Source organism: Salminus brasiliensis, chromosome 5, assembly GCF_030463535.1.
Source record: "Salminus brasiliensis chromosome 5, fSalBra1.hap2, whole genome shotgun sequence".
NCBI classification, from domain to species: domain Eukaryota; kingdom Metazoa; phylum Chordata; class Actinopteri; order Characiformes; family Bryconidae; genus Salminus; species Salminus brasiliensis.
In genome coordinates, this window is record NC_132882.1 from 30,177,991 (window position 1) to 30,190,315 (window position 12,325).

General features: G+C 39.6%; 1 protein-coding gene across 1 annotated transcript in view; it reads right to left on the bottom strand.

Annotated features, from left to right (window-relative positions):
- fmnl1b (formin-like 1b) overlaps positions 1-12,325 on the bottom strand; it is a 65,375-nt gene that overhangs the window by 21,901 nt on the left and 31,149 nt on the right. The window contains exons 9-10 of the mRNA XM_072678924.1: positions 11,526-11,619; positions 1,508-1,582 (exon numbers count right to left, since the gene is read on the bottom strand). Of these exons, the coding sequence (XP_072535025.1) occupies positions 1,508-1,582; positions 11,526-11,619 (169 nt within the window). The remainder of the gene's footprint in view (positions 1-1,507; positions 1,583-11,525; positions 11,620-12,325) is intronic.

Consider the following 12,325-nt stretch of genomic DNA (forward strand, 5'->3'; position numbering starts at 1 on the left):
CCATACTAACAGGGGTCAAAGTTCAGGGTTGCATTCCTGCTCATTCGCACCCAACATAACTAATCAACTTGTTACCAAGCTGTTAATGTAGTCATATCTACAGAAATAAAATGTGTTCCTCAGTGTTCCGGCACCTGAAGTTGCTGCAGCAGGTATTGAACCCACAACCCTTTTATCAATAGTCCGGTGCTCCAACCACTGATTCACCACTGACCCAAGTAATGGACGCTTTTATCCCACTGATTAGCTTCATGAAAAATACCTATATCATGACTCACTCTCCTAAAACTGCATAAAGTTGATAGATAAGGTCACATAGATTTGCAAATGTGGTTGGGAACGTACCTCATCGTACTTGCACTGGCTGAAGTGTGATACTAATACCAACTACATACTAGGGTCAGGGCTAGCCTTCCGTTAACTTTTCTTCTTTTCAACTTTTTAATAAATCAAACAAGTAACTGAGATTAAAACATCCATTACTATCCTAACATTGACTGGAACACAAGACTGTTTGTTGCTTTGCCTACAGTGTTTAAAATAGACGTAACAGTGTTAAAAATAGACGTTTCCAAATAGTTCTTTAGTTACATTAGTAAAGTATTTCTGCACTGAAAGGTCCTTTAAGACTGCAGTTCTCAAACCAGTCCTCAGAGACCACCAGACTGGGAGCTGAATCATCAGGGAGGAGAGTCAGCCTGGACTATGAGATATTAAACACACTATAAAACAGTTAATGTTTTTTGTTAACTGTTCAGTTTAACATTTATTCATTTATCTAAATTAACCCTTTACAAAACTATCCCTGAAACGCTCTGTTTCACCAGCAGGAGAACTGCATACCTTTCTTCCTTTTTTAAACCAGCACTAATGAGCCCGTTCAGAACCCGATTGGAGGCTAAAGCTAATACACACATGCTATACAAACCCACATCACAGCACATTCACCCACTATGAACCAATTATTACATACCAGTAGACAAACAACAATAGATATCAGTCTAGAGTGTGTACCACATCACTCAAACACACAGAGGAAGTAATTAGACTGCAACGTTGTAAAGGAACTGTGAACTGAACGGTCAGAACAATTTAAGCATCCAAATGACCATTTTAAAGAGCAAAGATGCAAACCAAAACCATATATCTGTGTGTGTGTGTGTGTGTGTGTGTGTGTGTGTGTGTGTGTGTGTGTGTGTGTGTTAGAGTATCTTTTTTGTTAATGAACGGGAAAGGAAGTGGTTCTTCTATGCGCTTAAGAACTCTTTCTGCAACCGGGTGCCATCATGTGGTGCTAGTTAATTTAGCATATTTGTATACAGTCTGAGTAGTCTGCAGTACTGAACTTTTGTAACACTGTGCAATTCAGATCAGCAATCTTGGGGGTAACGGACATCTGTGTACAGTGCTGGTGTTGGTGCAAGACGCACAGTAAAACATGCAGTGAAGTGGGACTCCATGAGCAGGATTTTGGAAATGCTGTAAAGCTGTAAATTGTAAAGCTCACCATGAAATCGATGTTACTATCTTCATTGCAGAAATAGTCCATCAGCTTCTCAAAGCGGCTCTTCTCCCCACACACCTGGAGAAAGAAGGATTTCACCTTAAACCTCAAACGACAGTTAGCTCAAGGAAAACTGAGACAAGATTCTGAATTCTTATTAAAAAGAATATACAGCCACTTTATGAGCTTCAGGAGAATGATTTCTCCTCCATCTACACACAATACCTCAATTTAACAAGGGGAGTTGGGAGGCTAGCAAGGATAGATGCAGAATGCAGAAAAAATAAGGAGCACAGGATCGTGTGCTGAGGTGGAGAACAATGACCCAAAACATATGACCCATACCACCAAGACAACAGATGAGTGGCTTCGGGGAAAACTCTGTGAAGGTATTAAGGGTTGCATAGATTAATGGACTAGGACATCCACTAGTCACCGCAGTGGGGGGCTGTCAGTTAGTCATAAGGAGAAAAAGACTGCAGGCAGACGTTAAAGAAAACAGGCCTTCTTCTATGAAACACTGTGCTAATCACAACTTTGGTCGTCTGGAAATACTTTAGAGTGGAATCTACAAAGTCATCTGCAATGCTTGGGCATCTCAAAATCAAGCATCCAGTGCTCAACCGGTTGTGGGTCCACACTTGCGCAGAACCGCTTTGTAGTACATATCGAATGGGTAGCGCAACTCGACAGAACACCCGTAGTAGCAATGAATTTGCACGTCAGCTTTCTAAAGATATTCAACCACAATTGCGCTGCTGTACAATGAAAGACATGTATCTCCATTTTTCTCCATTTGTAGTTTCCCCTCATCATTTAAACCCTGTAGCTGCTCTGTGCACTGTGTGAATAATACAGGATGAATGGACCGATAGACATGCTCCCAAATGACTAAAAAACATTTTACATGAAATGACTTCCATTGAAAGTTAAGACGTTTTTTTCCTTCTCGTGTAAAGCTGCTGTTTTGGAGATACATGTTTTTCATTGGACAACCAGGATGCTGTTATTAGATTACTTTTATCACCCTGCAACACAATGCTCTAAAACTGAGTATTTTCCCAGAGATGAAGCGTCACTCGCTACAGATCTATTAAAAGCGCAGCCTAAAAAGCCCCTAAGAAGGTGGAAGTTTGTAGAGCACTTGTTTACAGTGAGTCCAAGAAGTATTTGATCCCTTGCTGATTTTCTTCGTTGGCCCACTAATAAAGACATGATCATTCTATACTTTTAATGGTAGATGTATTCTTACATGGAGAGACAGAATATTAAAAAGAAAATCCAGAAAATAAATCTAAGGAATATATATTAATTGATTTGTATTTCATGGAGTGAAATAAGTATTTGATCCCTTAGTATTCATTAGCAGTTCTGGCTTTTACAGACCAGTTAGACACTCCCAATCAACTTGTTACCTGACCTGAAGCCACCTGTTCTCACTAATCACTTGTGTGAAAAACACCTGTCCACAGAATCAGACAGATCACACAGATTTCAAGTCTCCAACATGGGTAAAACCAAAGAGCTGTCACAGGACCTCAGAGTCAGAATTGTTGACCTTCACAAAGCTGGAATGGGCTACAAAAAGATTAGTAAGGTGTTGGATGTGAAAGTAACAACTATTGGTGCAATTATCAGAAAGTTTAAAGAGTATAACATGACAATCAACAGACCTCGGCCCGGTGCTCCAAAGAAGATTTCGCCTCGTGGGGTGGCAATGATGCTGAGAACAGTCAGAAATCGTCCTGCAACCACTCGGCAGGAGTTAGCAAATGACCTGAAGGCAGCTGGGACCACAGTTTGCAAGGAAACAATTGGCAACACTTTGCGCAACAATGGATTCACATCCTGCAGTGCCCGAAAGGTACCCCTGCTGAAGAGAGCACATGTGGAGGCGCGCCTCAAGTATGCCAATGATCATTTGAAAGATGAACCAAGTTATTGGGAGAAGGTTTTGTGGTCAGACGAGACCAAAATTGAACTTTTTGGCCTCAACTCCACCCACCATGTGTGGAGGAAGAAAAATGCTGCCTATGACCCCAAGAACACTGTGCCCACCGTCAAGCATGGAGGTGGAAGCATAATGTTTTGGGGGTGTTTCTCTGCCAAGGGTACAGGGCTACTTCACCGCATCACTGGGAAGATGGATGGAGCCATGTACCGCACAATCCTGAGGGACAACCTCCTCCCCTCTGCCAGGGATCTGAAAATGGGCCGTGGTTGGGTCTTCCAGCATGATAACGACCCTAAACATACAGCAAAGGCAACAAAGGATTGGCTCAAGAAAAATCACATTAAGGTCATGGAGTGGCCCAGCCAGTCGCCAGACCTCAATCCGATCGAAAATCTATGGAGGGAGCTGAAGGTCAGAGTTGCCAAGCGACAGCCCACCAACCTTCATGATTTAGAGAGGATCTGCAAAGAAGAGTGGGCCAAAATTCCCCCTGGTGTGTGTGCTAAACTTGTGGTTAACTACAACAAACGTCTCACCGCTGTGCTTGCAAACAAAGGCTTTGCCACTAAGTATTGAGTGTGTTTGGCAAGAGGGATCAAATACTTATTTTCCTCATTGAAATACAAATTAATTAAAATATATTCTTTAAAATTATATTCTGGATTTTTGTCTTGATATTCTGTCTCTCCATGTTAGAATATATCTACCATTAAAAGTGCAGAAGGATAGTGTCTTTATTAGTGGGCAAACAAAGAAAATCAGCAAGGGATCAAATACTTCTTGGACTCACTGTAGCTGTTCTTTTAAATATGTTCTGACGCATTCTTTGCTGTTGTCAATCAGCATTTTACAGCACTCACCCAGCACCAGATGTCATATGGAGGTTGTTGTTTTTGGGGCTAAATCTGGTTGGTCCATCGTGGACTTTATTTAGCCCAAAAAGAGAGAAAATTGGATTGTGTGTAATAATTTAGCCCAACCACAGGACCACATGTAGACCTAAATATAGTCATGAAAATAATTTGATAAAAACATTGTGTATGTACTACATACATACATCTAGCACAAGGTTGGGTTGAAGTCGCAGAGGCAACCTGGAAACTATGTCTTCCTCTAGACCTCTTTCCAACTAAGCCTTTTCACCATTCACTTTTCAACCAGATATCAACGTTGCTAAAACGTCCTGCAAAGTTGTCTTTTTAATGAATGTTTGCCAGGTGGTCATTTCTAAAAAGTAAAAAATAGCTCCTCCCAGAATTTTCTTTTTGCCTTTGCTACGGACATTATGAAGTCAACTACTTTTTTGTAGTCGACTTGTAAAAATGGCTAGTCGTGCAACCTCGTGCAAAATATTGGATTGGCCCAGCCAGAGTCTAGATCTAAACCCAACAGTGTATCTCTGGAGAGATCTGACAATGGCTGTGCTCCAACCTGGCTGAGTTTGAACGATTGTACCAAAACAATGTGGAAAAACATCCAAAAGAAAGGTGTGCCAAGCTTGTAGGACTTTTTAAAGAAGACTTAAGGCTGGCGTTGCGGCCAAAGATGTCAATTAACCAAATGAATCAAGGGAAAAGCCTGAATTATTATCATGTAAATAAGACATTTTTTATACATTTACCATGTTCTGTGTTTGTAACTAAATTGCTTTAGCAATGCAATAAACAGGAAAATTTAGAATTGAATAAGTTGCTTATTGTGTAACACTGTTCTGATCGATGTTGTTACAGTATTTAGGTGGTGGGTGGCTTAAAAGCCAGGCATAACCAGAGCAGTGACCTTGACAGGATAGTGGTATGGCAGTGTATGTGGTGCTTGTATGAGGCTAGACACATGACACCATGGTTTTGCTTGGGTGTAGCCCATGTAACAACCAGTGGTCCGCCATCCATAATGTATCCAGCTAACAGCAGTTCTGTGGTCAGACTCTTGATGAAGGGCTAAATAATAGCTGACTGTGCAGCAAGAGATGATATACAGCTTCTAACTGTCCACTAGCAAAGTGCTGCTACCAGACAGGGGGTTCTGATATAGGGTTCTGGCCAGTGAGTGTAGATCCTAGTTAGGTAGTACTGATATACTGGTACTGCTCTGCACCACTACAGACAGACACAGGGGGGCAGTATAAGCTGTATGTTGAATGTGTGTTTGTAACACACACATGCACACTCTGATACACAGTTTTTCTTGACAAACCAGAGGCAGCTTTTTTAGCACACTCTGATAAGCAGTTATTAACATGTCTGGTATTTTGGAATGCCAGGAAGAGCGTAGAGATTAAAGACGTGCTAGAGTAAGTGTGTGTGTTGGGGTGTGTGTGTGTGTGTCTGAGAGAGAGATGGAAAGAAAGAGACTCTTTAATAATGTAAAAGTCAGTCTGCCACTCTGTGCCCAAACAATACCCACGTTCCTGTGTCGCCATGGGACACCTGAGCCTCACACATACACACTTGCGCGCACACACACACTTTACCTTTGTCCCACCCCCTGCAACAGCTGAACAGCAGAGTCTATTTCATTATAATTAAATGACAGAGTTGATAGTTCACTAGTGTGTGTGTGTGTGTGTGTGTGTGTGTGTGTGTGTGTGTGTGTGTTCTTGTACTACTCTCTCTGTGAGGATTGAATTCTAGGTTTAGGTGAAGGTGACTAAGGTTAAGAGCAGGGTTAGTGTTGGGGTTAGGTTTGTGGTTAGTAGATTAGGATTAATTAGGATTAGTATTGTTAGGATTAGGGTTCAATTTAAGATTAGTATGGTTAGGTTTAAGGTTAAAGGTTAAAGGAGGGGTTAAGGTTTAGAGTTAGTATGGTTAGATTTAAGATTAGAATTAGGGTTAGTATGGTTAGTCTTAAGATTAGAATTAGGGTTAGTATGGTTAGTCTTAAGGTTAGGATTAGGGCTAGTATGGTTAATCTTAAGATTAGGGTTAAGGGATGAGGGTTAGATTTAAGATTAGTATTGTTAGGATTAGGGTTCAATTTAGGATTAGTATAGTTAGGTTTAAGGATAAAGGAGGGCTTAAGGTTTAGGGTTAGTATGGTTAGATGTAAGGTTAGTATGGTCAAGATTAGGGCTTAGGATTAGAATGTTTAGATTTAAGGCTAGTATGGTTAGATATAAAGTCAGTATGGTTAAATTTATGATTTAAGGCTAGTATGGTTAGATATAAGGTTTGTGTGGTTAAATCTGATTACTGTTCTTTAAAACCAGCTTTGACAGCCAGCAGTAGTCACTGTATCACACACTTACAACACACACACACACACACACACACACACACACACACACACACACACACACACGTACAGTCTTAAGGTTTAGGGTTAGTATGGTTAGATGTAAGGTTAGTATGGTCAAGATTAGGGCTTAGGATTAGAATGTTTAGATTTAAGGCTAGTATGGTTAGATATAAAGTCAGTATGGTTAAATTTATGATTTAAGGCTAGTATGGTTAGATATAAGGTTTGTGTGGTTAAGTTTAGGGTTTAGGGCTAGTATGGTTAGATATAGGGTAAGTGTGGTTAAATTTAGGGTTTAAGGCTAGTATGGTTAGATATAAGGTTTGTGTGGTTAAATTTAGGGTTTATGGCTAGTATGGTTAGATATAAGATTCATGTGGTTAAATTTAGGGTTTAAGGCTAGTATGGTTAGATATAAGGTCAGTATGGTTAAATTTATGGTTTAAGGCTAGTATGGTTAGATATAAGATTAGTGTGGTTAAATTTAGGGGCAGGGTTTAGGGCTAGTATGGTTAGATATAAGGTTAGTATGGTTAAATTTAGGGTTTAGGGCTAGTATGGTTAGATATAAGATTCGTGTGGTTAAATTTAGGGTTTAAGGCTAGTATGGTTAGATATAAGGTCAGTATGGTTAAATTTATGGTTTAGGGCTAGTATGGTTAGATATAAGATTCGTGTGGTTAAATTTAGGGGCAGGGTTTAGGGCTAGTATGGTTAGATATAAGGTTAGTATGGTTAAATTTAGGGTTTAGGGCTAGTATGGTTAGATATAAGATTAGTGTGGTTAAATTTAGGGTTTAGGGCTAGTATGGTTAGATATAAGATTAGTGTGGTTAAATTTAGGGTTTAGGGCTAGTATGGTTAGATATAAGGTTATTATGGTTAAATTTAGGGGCAGGGTTTAGGGCTAGTATGGTTAGATATAAGGTTAGTATGGTTAAATTTAGGGTTTAGGGCTAGTATGGTTAGATATAAGATTAGTGTGGTTAAATTTAGGGGCAGGGTTTAGGGCTAGTATGGTTAGATATAAGGTTAGTATGGTTAAATTTAGGGTTTAGGGCTAGTATGGTTAGATATAAGATTAGTGTGGTTAAATTTAGGGTTTAGGGCTAGTATGGTTAGATATAAGATTAGTGTGTTTAAATTTAGGGTTTAGGGCTAGTATGGTTAGATATAAGGTTATTATGGTTAAATTTAGGGGCAGGGTTTAGGGCTAGTATGGTTAGATATAAGGTTAGTATGGTTAAATTTAGGGTTTAGGGCTAGTATGGTTAGATATAAGATTAGTGTGGTTAAATTTAGGGTTTAGGGCTAGTATGGTTACATATAAGATTAGTGTGGTTAAATTTAGGGTTTAGGGCTAGTATGGTTAGATATAAGATTAGTGTGGTTAAATTTAGGGTTTAGGGCTAGTATGGTTAGATATAAGGTTAGTATGGCTAAGGTCAAAGTTTAAGATTAGTGTGGTTAAGTTTAGGGTTAAGGGTTAAGTTTAGGTTGTGGCATTACTTGACAAAAGTAATGCACAAATGGTGGCCCTCATTAATGTAGTAAGAGAGAGAGAGAGAGAGAGAGAGAGAGAGAGAGAGAGAGAGTGGTTCACGTGTGGTATAGTGGTAACAGAATGTGGGTATTTTTTGGGCATGTGAGTGACACCACACCAGCATGCATATATGCATGTGTGTCTGTGTGTATGCATGAGTGATGGAACGTGTGTGTGTGTGATAAGTCATGCAGTATGTGGTGAGTTGAGTGCAGTGCAGTAAATATTTGATTACACTGTGTTCATTGTTGAGCTGATGGGCACAAGGATCTGATTACTGTTCTTTAAAACCAGCTTTGACAGCCAGCAGCAGTCACTGTATCACACACTTACAACACACACACACACACACACACACACACACACACACACACACACACACACACGTACAGTCACTAACCTCTAACATATCCAAGGCTCTAATTCAGAGAAACAATGACTGGCTGAGAAATTTGGAGGCATTGGAGACGCAGACAGTTGCTCAGCGTGTGTAAGGTGAGGTGTGCCATTGTACTAGACCCTGTTTTAGCCGATGTACAGCAAAGCACATCATACAAATCACAGGTATGACCACCATGCTTACTGACAGGCGCACCACAATGTGTTCTTACAAGTTACGTACACTACTTACACTGGAATCATTATTGTTAAAGTGCCCGTGTCCTACCACTTACAGCATATGTGTGACCTTATATTGCCATTCAGTCATTATACATTTTTAGACAACGATTTTCCAAACTCTCTTTATGCCTTAGAATTACATTGGATATTTCTTACTGTGCCTTAAGACACACCGATATGAGATAAACAAGCTCTATATTGAATATTGAATCTATATTGAATTCAAAAAAGCAAAATGAATAACAAAGTTGCTTTGTGACTCAAGAGAAACAGTGAATTTTAAATGTCCAACGAAAACCATGTATCTCAATTTTTGTCTATTTTTAGTTTTGTCCATGGTTTAAACCCTGTAGCTGCTTCTGTACACTGTGTAAATAATTCTGGATGAATAGACTAATAGAAATGCTCTAAATGATTAGGAATAAGCTCTTATTTTACATTGACTTCCATTCAATGCTTTTCATTTTGGAGATACACGTTTTTCATTGGCCAGCGACGATATGCACTGTATGGCCGGAGAGTAAACAGTACATTTTACCACTTTAACAATGTGAACATATTACTTCCTTTATTTCAACAAATTGAAAAGTTCATTTTCCACAAATTGGGCCTGGCTTTGATCTGATGTTTGAATCGGACCAATGTTTAATGTTTAATTCATTAACTAATTCATTGACTAATAGTTTACTCCAGAACAACAGAATGATTCAGCATTGTGCTTGCCCTCACCACTGTCTGGTTAACTGGTCATGAAGTGTGTGTGTGTGTTTGACTAATTACCGTTTTTCTTTTGAATTTGTATGTTCTTGTTAATTGGTTATTGAAATTATTTAGCGACTGTGGGTGCTATAGAAAGGTGCTACTGCATATAAGCAACTGATTTCCTCTTTAGAACCACTAAATAACCACTTCTTGGTTTCCATCAGGCAGAACGCATTTCAAGGCCTTCTGGAAGTCCTAGATACATCACTGGCTGTGAATACGAGTGGCGGTGACAGGACAGACTGTAGGGGGTGCTGTGGTACACATGTAATGTAGATATTAAAACAATATGCACAAGAATTAGCGTAGTGCTAACACTAGCTAAAATAAGGCTTTTGGAGTGTTTTAATCTTGTTTTATGGCACCTACCAAAGTGAAGGCCTATGTTGTGTCGGAGCTGGGAAGGATGCCACATTAGCGCTGACCGCATTGCATGTAAGCATTACGATAATTGCAGAATATTTTATGTTTTATGGTGATTCTAACCAAAATATGTCCCACTTTTGTATGTCCCAGGCTAGCATTGTTAGCGATACCATCTGATAAGCCATTATACTGTATTTTGCCCACCCAAACATCATGGAAACACATCCCCAGATGGAATGAGTAAATGGGATAGATAGAAGTGCTAATAAACGGTATAATACTATTGCTCTTACTAGTGTTGGTGTATAGTGCAACCATCTTGGATTTTGAATTTGGGGCTGGTGAGGCGTTCCGAGTAGGAAATCTGGCTTGTGGAGGCGTTCCAGCAGAAATATTCTACTTGGAACTGGGAATATCCTACATCCAAGTTCAGACAGAGCACAGCATTATGTATTACAGTCACAGTTCACATCTGGCAAAGAACACAGGCTAAAAAAGAGGATTTTGTGTTGTTTTAATCAAAAAGATACAGGCATAAGACAATACTTCATATTTTATGCTCCAAATGATATGCATTTTATTGTTACTCTGAAGAAACAAAACAATTTATAGCCCTGAATTTAGAGCTAAATATAAGTGAGGGCTCACTCCGAATCTATCATAGTGCTGCCTTTACTACTGGTGAAGTTTCTGATCATATTCTGGGGACTTTACATATTCCTATGCATATGTTTTCTGCCTCAAAATATTACTTTTGCTGTGATTCACACATAGAAAGCTTCAATTCTACATGCTTATATTGTTCTACAGGCAAAAAAGAGAGCACTAAAGCCTCTAAAGTTAGTGCAGACAATCCTTTAAGTATGATAGGGTTAACAGGCCGCTCAGACATCCTTGTTCAGGCCTAGTCTTTCCTGTCATAATCCTAAAATAAACACATCACGAGGACAAAAGTACAATCAGGACCATGAGAACCGTCACTTTGCATACTTGAGAAAGAGACCATGGCTTTACTTGGGCTAAAATTACCTCTCAGTTTCCTTTTACCTCTGTGCGTGTGTGTTGGGGGTGGTGGTATGGGTTTGAGAGTGTGCAAAAGTGGGCACCCTGTATTCACAGCCAGCTGCTCCTACACCGTGTTTAAATGGCGTCTTAGTTTTCATGAAGGGTTAAAAAGAGAGAGAGAGGAATTTGAGGGCCACGCCCGACCCACTGTTTTATCTTCCTGACGGACAACTGGTTAAACAACAGCTGTTGTTGGTTGTGGCTCTGCATGTGTAGGTATGTGTGTGGATTAGGCACCGTACCACAGGATTGGGGTGTTTGGGGGGGGTTGGACAAAAGAAGATGTATAGGGTCGCTGTCACGTAAAGACCAGAGATCTATTTTCATGACTCCAAAATGGTTTGGAACTAATTACGTTTACATTGACTTTAATTGAAAATGAAGAAGCCATTTTAAGGAGGTTTTTGCATGACAGTGAGCTTATTTTTTATACGATGAAAGGAATCAAGATCAAGATGAAGCTCTCTCACCTCTTTAAAGTTGTTGAAAGCTGAGATAATGATATCATGACCTCCTCGAACCAAGCAGACAGCAGCCAAGAGCTCCAGTACCAAGGCTTTAGTTCTGTAATAGGCATACCAGCACATATCAGTACAGGCTAATTACTCTACATACACTACCGATCAAAAGGTTTAGAACACTCCCAATTTTCCATTGTTTTTACTGACATTTAAGTCCATTGAATAACTTAACTTAATGGTAAGTCCTTTGAAATCAAACCGGGGCTTTTAAGTAAAATTTTTAGAAAACCACTTCAGGGAAGTCATTGGTTAACAACTTACAGCTAAGTAAATTAGTAAATAAATTATAATTTACAACCCCTTTATCTATATAAAATCAGTGTAGGAACTGTGTTACTGCACTCGGCACTGTGGTATTTCGAGTTTATTGTGCATTCAGATTCTATTTATATGTCTTGAAGAGGACACTTAATAAAGGAAGCCATACTGACCTCCTAAAAGTGTTGCTCTGTCCTTTGAGAAATTACAGATTAAGACTTAGGGGTGTTGTGAGGACAGTCTCCTTCACCAAAAAGCTCTTTATGACTAGAGAAAACTGAAGAGCTCTGGTACAGGAAGAGGTCTGACAGACTCCAGGCAGCTCACATGACAACACCTGGTGTCACATCATAACACAGGACCAAGTCTCAATTTCAGCTGTGAAGAGAAGACCTGGAGAAGATGGCAAAACAAGCAAAGCAGGCTTGCATAGGCCATGCGACACTGACAGTGGACTACTGAAAAAATGGAGGGTGCTCTAAAACTTTTCT